At 37.2% G+C, this 21,104-nt stretch overlaps 1 protein-coding gene across 2 annotated transcripts in view; it reads left to right on the top strand.

Annotated features, from left to right (window-relative positions):
• MYSM1 (Myb like, SWIRM and MPN domains 1) overlaps positions 1-9,648 on the top strand; it is a 44,716-nt gene extending 35,068 nt beyond the window's left edge. Inside the window, exons 18-20 of one of the 2 annotated variants that reach the window (XM_012442759.3) lie at positions 2,863-2,968; positions 3,145-3,199; positions 4,242-9,648. In XM_012442759.3, the coding sequence (XP_012298182.1) occupies positions 2,863-2,968; positions 3,145-3,199; positions 4,242-4,400 (320 nt within the window). In that variant the 3' untranslated portion in view covers positions 4,401-9,648. Of the gene's footprint in view, positions 1-2,862; positions 2,969-3,141; positions 3,200-4,241 lie in introns of both variants that reach the window. The other variant, XM_012442758.3, reaches the window with a different exon arrangement.
• Positions 9,649-21,104: the final 11,456 nt, after the last annotated feature.

Here is a 21,104-nt window from a genome sequence, read left to right as displayed (position 1 = left end):
CTACTGGTATTAAATTTAGTCTGGAATGTCCATTTTGAGCATAGCACATAATACACATTATTCTTTAGCTCAGTACAATTTTATAAAAAACAGAACGACAATTAACTTGTTCTCTCTTTAAATCATTTTATAATCCCACAGACTGCTAGGTTTTGGAAATAAACATCAATTCTGGTGCTGTCCAATACAGTAGGCACATGGCACATGTGACTTTAAATGTAAATTGATTAGAATTACATGAAATTTAAAATTTAGTTTGTGAAATTCTACTTTGGCAGAAATGAAGTAACAAGAACCTGTCTGAAACTACCAGAAAACTGGACAAAATATATAAAATCTTAGTATTTAAATACAACATTGAGCAGCAAAGGAATACAATTGCTAAGAGACAGGAAACAAATAGGAAACAAGAGATAGGAAAAGAGCCCAAAATTACCCTTGCTTGCTGCTTATGAGGGTTTTCAGATATGGCACAAGGAGGAGAAACCCACCCAGAGCCAGGCAGACTTGATTAAGGTGATGGAGATAAGGAGACCAAGACAGGTGAGTTTGCGAGACCGAGCCCCAAGAGAACAGAAAGCAGAAGGGAGAGTGAACTCTGGAGATTTGTAGAAGGATATCCCTGGACTATTTAGCAAAATACAGATCCGCACATGCATGTGAAGAAAACTGCCCAGATAGGGGGAAAAAACTGCTTGAAAACATTAGAGGGAACTATCCATGATGCTCCCATGAGCTACCATTGAACAGAGCTGTCTTGTAAATGACTTGTCCATGGTTAACACTATTAGATCTTAATCCTTGGTCTTTTGCTTTGCCCTTAGAAATCCTCTGGTGCAAGAATTAAGGTTTTCTAGAAGCCATGGGTTACCTTATGCTACAATACTTTTAACTCGGGTCATATCTGTACGATATCTCTAATGGTTAAATGTTTTGTTTACTTGTGACAGGCAGGAAATTTAGTGATTCATTTTCTTCTGATACTTTAGTCGATAAAAATATTCTCTATTAAAGAAAACTTTTATTAGCTTTAAAAGTACCTTTTTTAACTTAAAAAATTCTTAAAATACCAAATAAAGCTGTATATAATTTTTATGTTTGTTTTCATGTTTTTCCATCAGCGTAGATTGAAAATGCATTATTTACCTCTTTATTTTTATTTTCAACTTTCATTGAGAGTAGGAGTCACTCAGCTGGATTCAGATCCCAGCTCTGACGTTTATTGCTTCTTTTTCCTTGGGCAGTTTACTCTCTCATTCTCCTTTGTTACGTCTGTAATATCAGAAAAAATTATTACCTTGCTTACAGTAGGTGTATATTTGTAAGGTTTGTCAGTAATATATGTAAAGTGTTTAGCAAATAATAGGTTTTCAGTGGGTAGTTATGATTATATAGCTGGTATCCCTGTTTAGTAAGTAATCAAAGCATGTCAAGTAAATGATTGTTATCACCAAGAGGAGTTTGCTTAATAGCTCGTGTACTATAATGTGTCACTCTTCTTAAGTTTTTGGAGAAGAGGAAAATTGAGCGATTAAATAAAAAAAAGATCAGTCATCATCAGGCTTGCCTGTCCCCTTCCCTTCTTCCAAACACCTGAAAAAAAGTGGCTTTTTAGAGCATATTGACAGTTAAGCTATGCTTTATTTCATTGTGAGGAAACAATTCTATTTTTTTCCCCCTTGTTTTTTTTTTTTTTCCCCCATGGGTTCTGATTTGCTGGCATTTTATTGTTTTGAAAAGCCTTATTATGGTAGAAACCCAGTTGAGAGGCAGTGTTATGTAAAAGTTAAAACCAGAACGCTCAAGCCTGACTGCCTGGGTTCAAATCCTGCCTCTGCCTTTTATATCTGACCATGAGCAGGCTAACCTTTCTAGGACATAGTGTCCTCATCAAAAATAAAAAGGGGAAAATTAATGGCAGCTGCTTCACGTAAGTGATTTCACATAAAATATTAGGTGGTACATAGTACACATTCTAAGTGTTATTATGACAGAATCAGCCTTTGATAATCAATCAGCTGAGCTTTTTAAAAAATGCTACAGATACATTTACATGGGGTCTTGAAGGATATGTGAGAAATAGCTAAGATAGCTCATCATTGGGTATATTTTCCTTTCTAGCTGAATATATGATATCCACCTTTTGGGCTTTTTTCTTTCCTCCAGAGTTTAGTATGACAACTTTGACTCAAAGTAGTTGCTGCCTCCCCAGGTTCATCCTGTCTTCTTGTTTAGTCTTAGATTAGCTCATCAAGGGAGGCAGAATGAGTTTGGGCTCAGAAGTGAGGCAGACCTGCTGGGTTTTAACATCTATGTCCTGCCACTTTGCTAGCCTAAATATGTTTTTTAATGTGTCTCAGCTTTAGTTTTCTCACCTGTTGGGGGGAGTGGTAAAAAGCTATCTACCTTACAGCGTTGTTGTAAGCTTAATAACCTGTATTTTATTTTTTTTTGAATTGTCACTAGGATGGCAGTATGTTTTAGTTTGTCTAGAATAGTCCCAATTTAAACCTGTGGTTCAGCCATAATTATTAATAGTACCTTCTTTCATTCAAAAAGTCTCTTGATTTGGGTGATAAATTATGTGATCATCCTATCATAGTGCCCGGCATAGAATTGTCATGTAAATTGCACTTTTACTCTTCTTTTTTAGTATTAATAGCTTGGCATTAATATGCTTGGTGGACCAAGCACAGTCAGGCAATAAATATTTAATGAATGCCCACTATGTTTAAAGTGCTGTTCAGCTGATCTGTCAAGCTGTGGTTGTAAAAACACTGAAGGGAATTTTAAGTATAATTAAAAGGAGATTGGAGAGTTAAGAAATAGTTGATGAAAATGTGCTTCTTTATGCTTTTCTAGGCTTACCTTACAAATTTGAAGTACAACAGATGTTAGAAGAACCTCAGTGGGGATTAGTATTTGAAAAGACAAGATGGATAATAGAAAAATACAGGCTGTCCCATAGGTATGTGCTGTGGTTCGAGATGGTTGCACATCTGCAGTGTTACTCATTAAATTATGTTTCAGAGAAAACCCAAGTTAAATATAAAATTGTGATGTATGGCATCTGTGATAGTTTACTATGAAACTGATTATAATATTTGTTTCATCAGTTTGTTTTCATATTTCTTCCTACAGCAGCGTCCCCATGGATAAAATCTTTCACCGGGATTCTGACCTGACTTGTTTGCAGAAAGTAAGCTGCCTTCATTTTAATTGGTTCCATCGTTCACAAATTCTAAAGCTATTCATCTCAATGTGTTTTCCCATGATGCCTAATACTTTGTGGATAATTTTCTGTATATTTTATTGCTTTTTCCTTTGGAAAATTAATTTCTAGGAGATAATTAGTAATGTGTTTTGTTGCCCAAGCTTGCACATAGAAAAAATACTATTTTAGAATAAATCTGTCAGTGTCGGCTGATAAATTTCTTAGCAGATTATTATTATACACAATGGAGAGCATTTTCCTCATTTTATTAGATTTGAAAGTGCCATGTTTCCATTTTAGCCTTAACAGTTGATCATTTTTAAGAATGATGGTATAAATCTGACAATTAAATTTAAATAGTCATTTTATTTAACTTTCTAATAGGAAATAAGTGTTTTGAATTCTGTCAGTTCACTTCTAGGTTTTGCTTCTGTAATGATTGAAGGCTAGTAGATCAGCAACATTTGTCTTTTTTTAAATAGCAATTAGGGGATAGAAAATTTAAACATAAAGTTTTTTTTTTTTGTAATATTTTTTACTCCTTTCTGTTATATTCACTTTTTTGTGTGTTGTTGAAAAGTATATGCACATTTCCAAAGAAATAGACTCTAGCTAGCATCCTCATTTTGAAATGGTAGAATCTTGTGTTTTTATATATATAAAGTGTGTGTGTGTGTGTGCGCGCGCGCGTGTGTGTGTGTGCCCAGGATTATTTTGCTTTATAAGTATAACTACAAATGGAGAAAAGTCACAGATATGTATAAAGTAGAAAGCCTCACATAAACAATCTCAGGTTTGTCTCTATGTAAAATCGTAAAGGTACTAAGCTGAGTGTTCCTCAGCAGCAATTTTCTACATTCCAGCTCTGTGACTATTAAACACAAGTTAATCTTCAACCATTTTTAAGGAGAGTGTTTCTGTTTGAGCCTTAGGAAATGTGAGGTCTGGAAAGGAACAAAATAGTGATAGTAATGTAAACCCTCATATTTTTTATGTATTTAAATATAAAACTTTTCTTTTCAACTAGCTTTTGGAGTGTATGAGGAAGACTCTGAGCAAAGTGACCAATTGCTTTATGGCTGAAGAATTCTTGACTGAAATAGAAAATTTGTTCCTTTCCAATTATAAAAGCAGCCAAGAGAATGGAGTAACCGAAGAGAACTGTACAAAGGAATTGTTAATGTGATTATTTTACAGTTAAGACATTTGAATCTTGACACAGTAGATCTTGCTTTCAACGTTATAACCTTAAAGTGATTGTAATTTAGTTAACATTGGCACGGCTTTGGTATTTTTTCTCTAGTTCACAAAATCCAAACTTTGCCACATAAATCATGTGAAAAGGAAGAGCTACAGACTTGCTTTCATACAGTGGTTATCAGAGTGTTGCAAACCAGGGTCCAGCACAGTGTTCTAGTCCTTTACTAAGCAATGCTGTGTAACTTAGGCTGTGAAACTTAGGAGCCTGCTTGGCTTTACTGTTGGGTTCAGCTTGGGATTTGGACTATGTCTCTAAGCCATTTCTTCCCTGAACTAGCCGTTTATGTTTCATTGTGGTATCTCATGTTTCATTTAGAAGCATTTCCATTCTTTTCATATGTTCTGGTGAGATTTGTTTATGGTTACAAATGAGATAGGGATGGGTGGTCACTGAGATAATTAATATGGTTTAGAACTACTGATTAATCTAACAACATGCAGTAGGGAGCCAGGAGAGGCGTGACAAGAAAATCTTAAAAACAAGAGAAACCCAAAAGAGAGAACTGAATTGCTAGTTTTTAATCTTGCTTCCATTTTATTGTATAGCAACAGTATCATAAGATATGCCATTTTCCCAACTATCTGAAAATTTTTGACTAATTTGACATACATAAAATAATTAGCTTCAATTGTGTGTCCACTACATTAGTATATGTGATAAAACCTCATTTAACTGGAACATAGGTAATCATAACCCTCAAACTTTTTTTTCTACTATCTATTATTAGGAGAAAGAGGCAAATGATAATAAAGCTGGAAAAATCAGAGATTTAATTTTTAAAACAAAAACGCCTTTCAGGACATGTTGCATATTCAGCCCAGTTTCATATACTTTCTGAATCTGTAATGGAGGTCAGTGAACTTTTTAATGTAAAGGGCCAGTTAGTAAATAATTTTGGCTTTTTAGGCCACATATGATCTCTATGAGACATTCTTCTGTGTGTGTGTATGTGTGTGTGTATTTGTTTTAAACAGTTCCTTAAAACTGTAAAAACCATTGTTAGCTCACAGGTCTCACAAAACATAGGTTGCTGGCTATTATTCTCCAACCCCTGATCTAGAGAATTTTAAACATTAGAATTTTGTTTTACATTTGTTAAGGCTTACATCATCTTCAAATGACACCGAAACTCAGAATTATGATCTGCATCTAAGCCCATTTTAAAATAAAATAAGCAGTCATGCTGCCTCATTTATTGAAATTCAATAGATTTTAGTTTATTTCTTAGTAGCTAGAGGATTGACTTATACCTATTCACTAAGGATTCTTACTAATGTTTTCTTATATCTAAACCAGATTGATTCTACATTTTTGCTTTGTTTGTTTGTAATCAATAGCCAATGAAGAATAAGGAGTATTGGAAGAAGCAGTGAGCCAGCTGTAGGTGACCTGGTTCTTGTCTCAACTTTGTGATTTGGGGGGACATAGTTTACTTTCCCTTAGCCTTAATTCTTGTGTAACGGAAGTCTAACTTAACTTCTTAGGGTCCTTCCAGGACTAAAATTTTACTGTTCATTCTAATCGTTGGACTACTCATGTGAAGTTTATATTTTAAGTTAATACAGTTTCCAAATTAACATACATTTTTTAAAAAACAGGGAGTATTTTTCCATTTTTCTATGTGCACTTTGGATAAATAATGAAGTACAGCTTACAAAACAATTGCTTTGAGGACTGAGAGACCAAAAGTCAGGAAACCTGAACTCTTATCCTAAATCTGTGACCAACTTTGCTGTGTGACCTTAAACAAAACGCGTAACCTGGACCCCACGCTCCTCACCATTAATTCAAGGGCCTGAATTTTATGACTTAGTATTCTCTTCCAACCTCAGAAGTTGTGTGATTCTATGAAAGGCAGTGATTGATTCCTTTGTACTCATCTTCCTTTTGAACTGTTTCCTCATGATATATTGGGAAACAAATACTAAAAAGTTGTTATTTATTAGGTTTCTTGATTGACATTTCCCTGTAATACTGATGAGTTTGGGTGATGGAAAGTAATGGAAATTGTTAAAAGTTATGCTCTCAAATCTGAGTCTCCCTGCTCTGTGTGCCAATTTTAACCATATTTGCCATCCTAAGCCATATGGTGAGGATCTCAAGAATGATAATTGTCAAGAGTTTGGGGTCTTGAGAACACAATTTTCAAAATAATACTTACTGAGTATTTTCTGACTATAGAGTACATTTATCTTGTAAAATATGTTTGAAAATACAGAGAACTATTAAGTATAAAAATCTCAGTGCTACTATTTAAAAAAACACAGTTAATAGTATAAATCCTTCCCCGTTTTTTTGACAGTATAATTTGAGTATGTTAAAATTGGTTACTTTTTTCTCTCCTCCATCATGTTCGCTGCTTCTTTTTTCTTTTGTCATATTCTTAAAACAGTTTTTCAACTGCAGGTACACACGTTGCTGGCATTGCCAGCCTTGGGCTACTACCAAGGATAATGGAGCCAGGGCCTTGAAGCACAGAGGAAGTCTAGAACCGAGTGGGACTATGATACAGGAAGTTTAGGAGGCAGGGTCTCAAAGGAAAAGCTGCCACTAATAATGTTTACAAAGTGGAGAAAGGACTAAAGGACTTAAAGACATGGCGGTGTCTTCATCCTGATTCTGCCTTTGTTATTGCACAATGACTATAAAATAATGAGCTGAACTTTTTCTTTCTGGCTTGGCTAATGGAAATTGACACTAGCACTTCCCCAATATTAGACTTAGCTTTCTTTAAAAATCTAATTCCAAAGTAACATTCAAGAAAAGAAAAACCAGTGGAACAGAATCAGTAAGCTCAGAGTCTTCATCTCTATTACTTTAGCCTTGAACCATTCTTCTCTAATCCTTTTAAATTGTCTTCAGTTTCCTGTTCAACTTATATTGCTTCAGTTACAATTTGTTTGACCCTGTATTCAGAGCTGCATTATGATTTTTGTGGGCCCTAGGGAGTTTTGCCATCTTAGACTCCTTCTTCCATAGAAAGTTAAAAGTGATATTTTATAATTGCATTTGTATGAAATGAATGTATTAACATTTTAGATTAAAACATTTTGTTTAGTCCAGAAGTTCAGTTTTTTCTTATGAGGCTAAAAAAACATTAAAACATTTTTGTGGGCCACTAAAAAACTGTGGGCCTTGGGTACTATGCCTAATGGATAAGCTGGCACTGCCTGTATTCTGAAGGGTATCATTGGAAAAATAGCAGTCATGATTCTGTCCCCTTGTCCTAACACCACAATCCCTGAGGAAGCCTTTGCCACCCCAACCAAGAGCACTGCAGTTTCCACAGTTACAGATCTATAGACTTGAACTTACTTCCTTCCCAACCTAATCAAAACTCATGAGAATTACTAGGGACCATTGATCTTCAAAAAAGATAGGAGGCAGTGATTTGTTTTAGTCTTCAGATATTTTTGTTCTGGTTGTCCTTAATCTATAGATTTGAAACTCATGCCACACTTGAAAGGGAAACATCCTACTACCTTTCTTTTCTCCCCATTTCCCACAAACCCTTTCTTTCATCATCATTCCTTCCTTTCTTTTTTCTCAGCATATAGATACAAGACCATTCTTGCTATCATTTGTTGAAAGCTAGGCCTGTAGAATAGAGATGGACAGACCATGCATGTTTCTCTGAAGCTGTTTACTGCTGTTCCCAGTCTTCCGTCCGTACCATTCCTTCCCTGCCCACAGGAGTGGGGTTGAGGTCTGTGACATGCAGACTGTAAGCACAGTCAGAGCCTCTGCAGCTCTCCACCCAACAGAGGAGACCGTGGCCTCAACATGCCTGAGCAGGTCTCCTCCTCTACACTGCCTTCCTCCCATTGCTCTTGCTGGGTCCTGATGAAGTGAACTGGAGGAACCAATACAGTCAGGATGCCCTGGAATTGATGGTGCTTTGTTTTGTGCTTACAAAAGAGCTGTGTAACACGTGACCACCTGAAATGAAGCCATCGTCACAAGTCAATAGACAGCAGTTGATAGAATTCTCAGTAGAAATTCAGTAAGCGTGTCCATTTTTTTTTTTAACCTTTACCAAAAGCTACAGACTAAATCTGGAGTCACTTACATGATATTTAGGAAAACTTCTTTTATCCAAGCACAAAGGAAAGCACACACATTTTTATAACCATCTGCTTCATCAGGGTAAATAACAAAGAAATTTAATCAGTATCTCTAGTTTACCAGTACTTTATTATTAGTTTTCTTACAAATTAATATATTTTGTAGTATTTCCAGAAAATCACTGTGGGAGAATATTGTACTATAGGATGTATTTCCTGACCTTTTCTTAAATGGCTGTTCCCCCCAAATTCTGCTTTATCTGGTTCCTTTTTTATTTAAGCTATAATTATACTTTCTAGTATATTCTGAGTCTGTCTTCTAAGCCATCTTAAATTTTTCCTGGAACAAGGAAGGGAATAAATATGTTGTCTCCACTAAATCAGGAGAAGAAAAAAATATCCCAGGGGGGCTATGATTATGCCAAGAGCTCTAAATAGAAGTTTGAGAAGGTTAAATTAAGTTATAATATCTGGGTTGTTTTTATTTTCTTCCTTTGGTGTTTATGAATGTATTCATAAGAACTTTAATGGGAAAAAAATGTCTGATTTGCTATCTTTGAGGTTTCCTAGTCTCTTAAGTCAGTTAAATATGTTTTCATAGTTTATATTCCTGTTTCATAGATTACTGTAAAACTTATTTAAGCCTATGGATTATAAAATAGTATTTAGAGTGTAGCATGAGTGAGTTAAATAGATCAATCATATACCTTTAGATTTGTGGATCTGACATGCAATTTATGTGTTGCGTATAAGTTACTAAACACATTGCATGGTTATTGATAAACTTGTTGCTATTTTTTTCCAAATGTTATCAGTGTTTGTGGACTTTTAAAAATTAGTTTGAATTTTGGAATGTTCTGTAATATAATTTCAACTATTTTGTACATTTAAATATGCCATGTTGTATATGTCTGTATTTAAAAATATTGTAAATATCTGCATTTTTAGAATTATGAAAGATTTTCCTCAAAAATGACAGAACTCTCCATACTTAATTGTGACACATTATAAAATATCTGATTTTAAGCTTTTGGATTTTATCTTGTTCTAAAAATTAAGTTGAAACATGCTGAAGATTCCATATAAATAAAATTTTGAAAATAAAATGGTGATCGTTTGGATTCTTTCTAAATTATTAGCAATATACACATTGAATTGCAAAACAAAATGCCACATTTTAATGTATCAAAGATTTGTGGAGCATCTATTATGTAGAACACTGTAGGGGAAGCAAAGGTGAGTAAATCTTAATTTCTTCCCACAAGAAGCCTTATTTAGTAAGTGGGAAAACAGATAAAGCCCAACATGAATAGCTAAGACACTAGGATGCAAAAAGACTTCCAGCATAATGGATGGTTAAACAAATGAGAGAAAATTCTCTGGAATATGAGCAGTGAGATCAGTTTCTGGGGAAAAGAAGCCACCTAGTCAGATTTTTTTAATGGCATTTGGGGGACAATGGTCCAGAGAGAAAGACTTTAGCATAGGTATGAAGGTAAGGAATGAGAATGGTGAGTTTTGGTTAAAGGGTGGAGTACTATGAAGATGTTTGTTAAGAAAGCAACACATATTCTGTCAACTAAAGGCTATAGAAAGTGTAAAGGAAGTGAAAATCTCACCTTAAAAGCAGTATTAACTCATTAATTGATCTTTAACTTTCCAGTCTTTCTAGCATATGCAAAACCTATAAAGTTTTTTTAAAACCCAACAGAATCATACTGTCTATCTCTAACTTCCATATTTCTCATTGAGGACATCTTTCCATGTTGGTGCATGAAATCTATTCATCCCTAACAGTAAGTACTTAGTATTCTGCAGTATATATTTGCCTTAATTTATTTGATCTGTCTTCATTTGGACTTCAGGTTGTTTCCATTTTTCTATTAAAAATAATTAGTTTTTTTCTTGTACAGTTAATACTTCTCAGAAGAGTCCTAGAAGCTTAGTTGCTAGATCAACTAAGAACTATGCATCCTTTAAATTTCGTTAGTATCTGCAGAAAAATTTTTAATTCCTGTAAGCTAATTTTCCTTACAGTAGTACAGGCATATTCCATCTTGTTTATAGAACCAGTTTGAACTCGGGCACCTAAACGATAGTAATTTAGGTGGCAAAGTACAAGAAATAGTAAATTCAATGCAGGTATTTCTGATTGGGTGACCCTACTGGGCAGCTCATCTTCAATAGGCAATTTAGGTACCCAGGTTCCTTTCATGTAAGTGTTATCCATTGAAGGACAAGGGGAACGAAGAAGAGTGGAGGGTCACACACCTAGTACTTAACTCCTTTGGAAATATTTTGGCTTGGAAATACACGTTTTTTCCTATTCCTTTGGCAAGAACTAAACCTAACAGTCCCACCTGGATGCAAAGGGAGTCACTAAATGGAGTCCTCATTGGACAGGTATTTCTCCAAAATTCTACACTATGGAAAGGAAATATGAATCTTTGTTAGTGACTAGCTATCTCTGATACAGATGGCTAGGGTTGATTTTGTAAAATATTAGAAACTCATCTTTACATGGCCTTTAAACTGTATTTGAGACCCCAAGTTCATAAAGAAAAGTTGACATCAAATTTCTTTGAAGCCAGAGCCCTTATATTAAAATAGATAACTTATTCCCCTTAATTCAGAGACTGTTAAAGCTGGAAAAAGGGTTGTTCAGGCTTACAGTTAAATATTTTAATAGGAAACAGGTTCCCAAAAATGAAGCAAGTTGCCCAAAGTCACACAGCCACATTTGTAGCAAGATTGCCCCAGGAAAGACCCCAGCTCTGCCACCTAACCCAAGTGCTATTGCACATTTTTTTGAGTGATTTCACATTATTTTTCAGTCTCATCAAGAACAATTCTGAGTATTTTTTGTGAGATTCAAATATTGATATAATTTATGTTTTAATTTAAAATGTAATTGTCTTAGAACTGCAAGCTCTTATAAATGCTCAGAACATGACGTTGTGGAACAGTCAACTAAGGAATTACTATTAGAAATGATATAACTAGTGAGACTTCATTATATTTAAGATTAGTTTTACTGGCATTAAGAGTAACAAACCCAAATCCTCGATGTTTGCACCCATGTTCACAGAGCCTTGTTCTTCAACGATCTTAATGAAAATGTTAATGTCTACGGCCACTAGAGGGTGCTCTGTCATAGTGTATCAGCACAACCATCTCAGCCCGGTATTGTTGGCTAGCCTAAGAGGCAGAAAAGACTGCACTTGTAGCTGAATATGTAAACACGAATACGTTCACTTTTCTAATTCCTTGATATTGAATGATCTAGAGATAAGTTTCCTTGTTTTATAGTATCTCTAGGCTAACTGTCTTCACTTTGGGGTATAGTAGTAACAGCCATCCACTGATACATGTAACAGCCATATATTTATACATAGATACAGTGCTAAAAATGCTTTACCTACTGTGTCATATTTAATTTCCACAACAACCTTGCAAGAAGAATCTTACTACCCCCATTTTAAATTTAGCCTTAGAGAGCGTTTAAGTAACTTATTCAACGTCATGCAGCCAGAAGTGGCGGAAAGAATTCAAATTCATATGTAATTATAAAGGCAGCTTGCTATCATGTTATTGACTTCAGAGCTGGCAGAAATTTAAGGAACAATTTCATTCAGTCTCCCCACTTTGAGATGGGAGAACTGATACCCAAGTCAAAGTCACAGACCCAGTCAAAGCCAAATTGGGAAGTTGAAGTGTGTGCATTCCTTATCCTGTGATCCTGGGTCACACCTCATGGCAATCCTTACCTTCTCTGAGCAACAAAAGAAATCCTGCACTCACAGGTCCTGTGTCATGCTTTACCCAAACATCGTAGATGATACCAAGGGATTATCTGTTACCTAGACAACAGAAGAAATGGACCTTATGGATAGAAATTTTGCTCTGATGTGGTTCTCTATTCTCTATAAGAACCTCCTGCACTGTCAAAAGTAATTAATCATCCTGCTTCCAGTAGGTCCCCCTCCATCCTCTACACTGAAGCCAGAGGGATTTTTTTCTTTATCAAGCATAAATCTGAGCACATCGCTTCTCTGCTTAAAGCTTTTTAATGGCTTAGCGAGCTTTCTACACCACGTCCAACATGGAAGCACAGAAGACCCTTATGATGTACCCTTCTCTAGTCTCACCTCCTGCTACTCCTCTTCTGCCCTCAGATACACACACACACATACACTCCTGCCTGTGCTTTTCATCCCAGCCACTCAACTCATTTCAATTGCCCATCTTGTATTAGACAAATCCAAAATGGGCAGCTTTACCCCTGCAGGCCCACTCACCCCTTTCCCCATGCTTGGACCACACCTTTCTGGTCCCAACCTTCTTCACAATTCAGCTCAAGCATCACTTCCACCTGAAAGACTGCCTTGAGTCTTTATTCACTTCAGATGGAGTTGACTGGGTGCCTCTCACACCCTGTTCTTATCTCTCTCGGGGCCCGTCACACTGCCTTCTGCTGGTGTCTTTTCTTTCCTACTACTACTTTAAGATGAAGCTTCTGAAGGGCTTGGACCCTGCCTTCTCACACTTTGTATCCCCAGTGCCTAGTATACTACCTAGCATAGAGTAAGAAGGCACTTAACTGACAGCAGCTTGATGAATGGATAAATAATTGAATAAGTGAAAGAATGCAAAAAGAAAGAATAGAAGGCAGATTCTTGGGGAAAATCAGTTCTATGACAATCAGATGCTGGATTTCCTATGAGGAGTAGAAAATAACTGAGGCAGAGCTGTTTGTTCTGAAAAACGAGCCCCAGAGTCTAGGTGTGAGCTGAGAGCCCCGGAGAAGCAGCATCTCTTCATTAACTTAAGTGCAATGAGCACTTGAGGAGACATGAATCAACTGATTAGCAAAGGCAACCTACTCCAGGAGATATATGCTCTTGCAATTTTCTCAAAAACACAAAGGCAGGTGAGATTATAACACTATAATCATAATTGCATTTTCTAATCAAAAGTGCAACATAACTTGGGTAATTATGAGGCGTCAGCGGCATTACCACTTTATATCCTGAGTATTTTTATCAATACAAGCTGGGTTGGGGGGACGGGTAGCAACTGCTCAAACATTTTCATCCATCACCTTGTGTTCTCTTCTATGGGGTTGATACATGGAGAAAACAAAATGAAAAAAACAAAAACAGGCAAAGGGGTAGAATCCATTTAAAGATAACTAAGGTGTTTTAGTGATTTGAGGTCCAGCAGTGGAATGGGTTTTGCATTCTCTGGGCAAGTGATTTTTCTGTCAGGCAAACAACTAGGAGCACCAGCACCATCGGCAGCCCTGGCAGAGGGGAGCCAGGAGAGACAGGTCCGGCTCCAGCTCACACCCAAGCCTTTTCTCCACTTTGAAAGATACTTGTGAATTGCACTTCCTTTCACACAGGAAATCAATGCAACCCAGCTTCTCTGCCCAGAGACCAGTGGTGGACAATAAGCCTCTGGGGAAGGGAATGGTCTCTCAGATCAGATAAGAATAGAGAAGGTGTGAGCACAGAGGGGACCCTAATATTTGTCTTGGCCTTCACTATGGAGTTGGGCCTATGCTGTGAGTAGAAATATATCACTTAAGAATGTACTGGAGAATAATCTTATATTGCTTGCTTTTCAAGAAACGCACAAAAATCAGAAGCCACAAAGAAAAAAATGGACACATATAACCATATACAAAGCTAAACTTGTATATGATAAAAATACAAACAACAGGTTGAAAAAATATATTTGCAATTAAGCAATTAAAATCCATAATATGTGAAGAGCCACTTGAAGACAATAAGATTGAAACATTCAATGGCAGCAGGTCACCTACATGCTTTTTCATAGACTGGTATGTGGTACATGCTGTATCTTCTGTCAAAGGAGCATTTCCCCTCTAGCCTACCTGGAAACCCTCTATTAATATCTTAACCCTCTTAGTAATGTATCTTCTCTCTTCTCGATGCATTGCCTGATTTTCTCTCTGTGGTGGATTCTGAGGTGCATGGCCAGATTGCTTTTCAGGATTGAGGGGCCAGTTTCTCCACCTGCCAAGACAGCTAAGCCTTCTACCTCTACAGAAAGAAACTGCTTTGCCCAAGGTTATGCCCCTTCCCTGGAAGCAACCTGTATCGAATGACTGGTAACTATAGGAGTACAAATACCTGGAATCCTTGCCTCAATAGGATAACTCAGTAGAGCCATGCCAGCCCCAGAGATGCTCATGGGATTGACTATGGCCTCTGTTCAGCTTTTCCTGTGTCCAAACGATCCTGCCTCCCTCACCCCAGACAAGTGTTGTTGCCAAGAGTACTTCCCAATAAAACTCTTGCATGCAAATCTCAGAGTATCAGAGTCTGTCTCAGAACCTGAACTCTAAAACTCCCCTATTGATGGTTTGTAGATTTTTCCATAGTGGTATGTGTCAATTTGTTTCATGCATCTTAACAGCATGCCATTGTATAAACATACTACAGTTTAGTTATTCTTCCCTTTTGATGAAAATGTAGGTTATTTCCAATATTTGTGATGTGACAAACAGTGCTGCTGTTAATACCTTTTTGCATCTCTCCTTGAGCATGTGTGAGAGTCTCTCTGAGATGTATACCTAGAGATGGAACTGCAGAGCCAAAGGTTTCTGCAATTCCAAGTTTATAGAGATTGCCAAATTTCTCTTTGAAGTTATATTATCCATAGACACTCCTGTTACCCTTGCATCAGAGTGTCACTTAATATCGTCAGACTTTTAAATCCTTGCCAGTCTGATGGGACGGAAATGGTATTAGATTACTGTTTTAATTCTAACTTATTTGGTGACTGGAGAGCTTGGATATCTTTTCATTTTTTGTGGAGGGTGATGGAATATTCCTTTCCTGGGGGAATATGTAACTAACATCAATAAATGTTACTTACTATTAGTGTTTTGTTTATTATTATTATTACTAGTGCTGTTGTTCATATACTTATTTATTTATTCATGTCATTATTTTTTAGAGACTCTGTCACCCAGGCTGGAGTGCAGTGGCATGATCTCAGTTCATTGCAACCTCTGCCTCCTGGGTTCAAACGATTCCCGGGAATTACTTGTTTATTTCTCTTTCTCATTTTATTAGGTTGTTTGACTTTTCTCATTGATTTGCAGGAGTTTTTTTATATTTGAGTTAGACATCTTTGGTTGTTCATATGCATTGCAAAATTATCTACCTGTCTGCAGCTTATCTGTTAATTTTCTTAGACTTCATTTCACATACATAGCTTTTTAATTTTGAGAGAGCTGAAAATATTTTTATTATTTACATATGACATATGGGATTTTAGGTGGGAAAGTCTAATTTCCTATACTAAGGCCCATAATGTTATTTTTGTGTATTTTTTTCCCCATGTGTGTACTAATTGTCTCATTTGTTGAATAGCCCATCTTTTTTTTTACTGATTTTTAAAAAAAAATATTTATTATACTTTAAGTTCTGGGGTACATGTGCAGATCGTGCAGGTTTGTTACATAGGTACACACGTGCCATGGTGGTGGTTTGCTGCATCCATCGCCCTTTCATCTACATTAGGTATTTCTCCTAATGCCATCCCTCCCCAGTCCCCCACCCCCTGCTATCCCTCCTCTAACCCTCACACCCCAGGCCCCAGTGTGTGATGTTCCTCTCCCGGTGTTTGTGTGTTCTCATTGTTGAACACTCACTTATGACTTTTTCACTGATTTTTAATGCCACCTTTGCATGTGTCAAATTTCAATAGATGCCTGGCTGTTTGGGCTCACTACTTTGTTCCCTTAGTCTGTCAATTTCTGTGAATAATTCCTCACCACTTGAGTTTCCAGAGCTTTATAATAAGTCCTGACAGGTGTTGTAGCAAGTCCTTCACTTTTTTTTTTTTCCCCAAAATGGTTTTTGCTAACCTTGGTCCTCTAATAAATCATGTTAATTTTAGAATCAGCTTGACAAGTATCACCAAAATAATAACTGCCTCGAGCTTTGGGGAATTTGATTGGAAATGATTTGAATCCACAGAAAATGTTGACATTTTTAGAGTATTATCTTCTGATTCATGGAGATAGTATATGTCCCTATTTTTGTTTTTATCTTTCTATTCAGACAGGGTCGTGCTCTGTTGCCCAGGCTGAAGACCAGTGCTGCAATTGATAATGACAGGAGGCAGAGAAACTCCAGGCAGAGAGGGGCGGGTTCCTGACAGAACTCCACCTTTGAGCCAAAAAGCCTGAAACCTGCAGCCAAAAGTGAGAACTTCAATCCCTGTGCGCCCACTGTCTCCTGATTGGTTCTTTCTGAATAATGTCTTTTTACCAATCAAATGTTGCCCTTTCCAAAACTTCCTATAGACCACCCTGCTGCCATCCTGTGTCTCTAAAGACCCCAGACTCAGCCAGTAGAGAGAAACAGCTAGACATCAGGAGGAAGTAGGTGAACATCACGGGGAGGAGACTTTGACTTCAGAGACGGTGGCTGGCTGGACTAAGCAACTTGACTTCAGAAGAGAGAGGCAGAGAGGTGGCTTGATTTCAGGGGAGAGTGTACTTTCCTTCCTGTCCCCTTTCCAGCTCCCTCCTCTCTGCTGAGAGCCACTTTCATTACTCCATAACATTCTCCACATTAACCATTCCTCAATTTGTCCATGTGACCTCATTTGTCTTGAGCACTGGACAAGAATTTGGGATGTACCAGCTGTGGGTACCCAAAAAGGCTGTCACACTGGCCCTTTGTCCTCACTGGCAGAAGGCAGCTACCCCATGCAATGAGGCAAAGGGGCCACTAAGCTGGTAGCACACTGCTGTCTGTGGAGCCTACAGAGTTTGCTCCTGCTGGTGCCAAAGTGGCTGGTTCCTACACTCGCTCTCTCTGGTTCCTGCACCAGTTCACTCACATACTCCCTCCCACAAGCAGTTGAGCAGGGCAGGCTGAGTAAACAAGACACCTCTGTGTGAGTCCTGTGAGAGTCAAGAAAATATCCTGCATCATGATTCCAGCTTACTGTAACTCCAAACGCCTAGGCTCAAGCAATCTGCCACCTCAGCCTCCTGAATGGCTAGCACAACAGATATGTGCCACCATGTTCAGCTAATTCTCTAAAATTTTTCCTAGAGATGGGAGTCTTGCTACGTGTGGCTCAGACTGGTCTTGAACTCCTGACTTCAAGTGATCCTCCCACATTGGCCTCCCAAAGCACTGAGATTACAGGTATGAGTTATAGCACCTGGCCATTTCTATATTTATTATAACAACTTTAATATCAATGTTGTTAATATATTGCAATTAAACTTTATACTTTTATTCATAAGGGCCTTACACATGTGTTGTTGGATTTATTCTTGTTTACTTCAATTTTTGACATTTTTGTAAGTTGTGTCAAAAAAGCTATAATTAACTGTTTGATGCTGGTATATAGAAATGCAGTTAACTTTCATATATGGATTTTATACATATTAACCTTTATAAGTTTTCATATTAATTCTAATATTTTATAGATTTTATGGAATTTTAGAAAATTATATCATCTTCAAATACTGATGCTTTACTTTCTAATTCTTATCCATCTTATTTATGTTTTTTATCTTACCACGTTTACTGACATTTTATCGAATTAAGAAAGTTCCCTTTTATTCCTGGTTTTCTAAGACTTTTTAAAAGTCCTGAATGACTGTTGAATATTATTAAATACTTATTTTCTGTAATAAATCTCAATCTTCAGAGCAGCACAAATTTATTTATGAGCTACGCTAGGATCCTGTCCCTTGTGCAGCTTCCCATGAGTTGCTGGAGATGGGAGCAAGGAAAGCTTTTGATGACTCTCTCACAACCTTCCTAAGATAGATAACTAGGGAGAAATCTATTAATACACCAGCTCTGATTGACAAATTGGTGGGTGGGCAAGTCATATTCAGAGTCAGGAACTTTTCTGACTTGCATAGAAGAAAGCGTCTGCTCTAAGGTCACCATAACGAAATAATTCCTCCAATTACAGAGGGTAAAAATTATCACAAATAGAGATTATTGACATCCTTGGTACAGAGAACCCTGGCCAAAAAGGCAAGACCCAGGAAATGCGAATGAGTTCCCCTTGGACCAAGTGTAGTTCATGGCAACTCTTCCTTAAGTCCTCTAACCTGATTTAATCAGATAGAATCCCAACTCCTTTCCATTAGTAAAACTGTTTAAGAGATGGGAAGAGGAGAAAGCCAAGGCTTGCATCCATGAAAGGAAAACACACAATATAAAATGGAGACCCACCAGGTAAGAGTGAAATAGCCGGATACACATTTTATGTAAGGGAGGATAGCGATCAAACTGGTGTTCAGACTTCTGAAGGGAAATGGGGCAAAGGGAATGGAGGTGCTTTATAAAATGAGCCTAATGCCCATAGGAGGACATTCAAGTACATACTTAAATGTAGATGGGCCTTGTGAAGCAGAGGACAGAAATGTGCTCCTATGCATATGGTGAGAACCTCTCATTCTAATTTACTTGGAGCATGGAGCAAGGTAGATCAGGAAGGGAAAGTAGGGATGTGGAGGTAGCAATCTTAGGAGGCAAAACTCCCTAGTGTCATAGAGTCTCAATACCTGTGCAAAACACTATAAACCTTGTCTAGTGGGAAGCAGGTAAGTGGGCAACACAGAGGGAGGCCTAAGGAAATAAGGGTGAGGCCCGTATTTAAAACGCAAGAAATATGTGTGTGTTTTGGTTCATCTAGACCTGTAGGGAATCTGGGAAAATATCACTACCCAGTTAAACACTGCCTCATATGTGAGAGCTTCTCTCCAGGGAAAGAAACTGAGGAAGGGGACTTGGTTTATGTCTTGTGGGAGATAACGGATATAGGTAATTCTCATTATTCACAGTACTTCCATTCTATTAAATCACTATGAACACTCAATTATGAAAATTTGCTCCTATAGGATATACAGAATTAGAATTAGGCTCCTATGAGCCTCTAGTCACAGAATTTTCATCAATCATCTATCAATACATGACCTAATCTTATGCACATTTTTGTTTAAGGACATCTTATTTAATATATATTGCTAATTCATTAACATTAAACTCATGGTCAACAGCAAAATAATTCATGCCTTCACGAAATATATTTAATACCCATAATTTTCCATAAGGCTCATCATAGCCTTCTTGCATAGAGGAACACTACACAATACTTCAGCCTCTGTTTGGGGGTCACTTTAAATAGCAACATCAATAGAAAGCATAAAATACAAAAAGCATGGCACTCAAGACTTTTCTATTTATGTGTTGTTTGCTCTGCCTGGAATTTTATCCCTGCTCTGTCTTCCTGACTTAGTTAGCATCAACTTCTCTCACAATCTTCCCCTGACTTCTCATTTCCCAACATAGGACTAAGCTCCGGCAACATTGGACTTGTCGCCACTGCTTACTTCTTAAAAGTGAAACTGTTGTTTTCTCTCTTTTTTACAAGAGGAGGTGCTCCTTGAGGGCTGAAATGGCTCATCTCTATCTCCAGGGTCTAGCATAGCATCTGTTATATAGTAAGTGCATAGTAAATGCTGGCTGGCTGGCTGGATAGATGGATATATAGATGGATGGATAGATGGATGGATACATGAATGAATGGATACATGGATGGATGGATACATTGATGGATTGATGGATGATCAGTTTAGGATGCCATGGCCAGCAGATGGAGTAACAAGGACCCAAAGACAAGCCTTCTTTCCATATTCTTAATTCTGTATCATCCAGCTTTAAAATCAGTTCTCCAACTTCCCTAGTTTACTAAATTACACCTGCCATTGCAGGCTGCTGCAAGTAATGATGACATGCCCTAGACCCCAGTTGCTCTGATGGAAGGCTCCATGCCCCGTGAGTACAGGAGGTAATTTGTCCAGTAGGCTTTTTGTGTCCTGGACTGTGTGTTGCAGGCCCAGCTAATAAAATCTTTATTGCAATTAGAGAAAATATTCCTGCAGCAGGTTGAAGAGATAATCACTGTCTAACTGTATTTTTCCCCAGTATTTTAACCCAATGGTCTAGAAAAATAATTTTGAATTGTAATTTTTATAATAACCTTTTCCAAGGGATCTGTTCAGAATTATAATCATCATCATCTAACAGTTTTGAGAGCTTACTATAGGTATGCTCTGTTCCAAAGGCTTTGTATGCATTACCTCCTTTAGTTATCACAAAACCCCTATGAGGTAGGTCCTATTGTTTACCTTATTCTATAGGTGAGGATACTGAGGCTCAAATGGATTAAGAAACTTGCCCAAGATTACCCCTGGGAATGGGGCTGAACTAGCACTCTATTTCAGGCCTGTCTGCTATCAAGGAGCACGATTTTATCAACTTTTCTATGCTGCCTCCACAATTTTCAAATGATTCATTTATTCAATCAATTTAATAATTTCCCTATTGTTAATTAGTATCAGACATTATTTTAGGTGCTGGGGATACAATAGAGAATACAACAAAGTCCTTGTTTTCACAGATCATACATTCTGAAGACAGGAAAACAGATAATGAATAAACCAATAAATATATAGTGTATCAGGTACTGGAAAGTGCTATGAACA

The sequence above is a fragment of the Aotus nancymaae genome, unplaced genomic scaffold, assembly GCF_030222135.1.
Source record: "Aotus nancymaae isolate 86718 unplaced genomic scaffold, 86718_ANA_hifiasm-v0.15.2.pri h1tg000007l, whole genome shotgun sequence".
Lineage (NCBI taxonomy): Eukaryota > Metazoa > Chordata > Mammalia > Primates > Aotidae > Aotus > Aotus nancymaae.
This window is presented reverse-complemented; position numbering and strand designations above follow the sequence as displayed.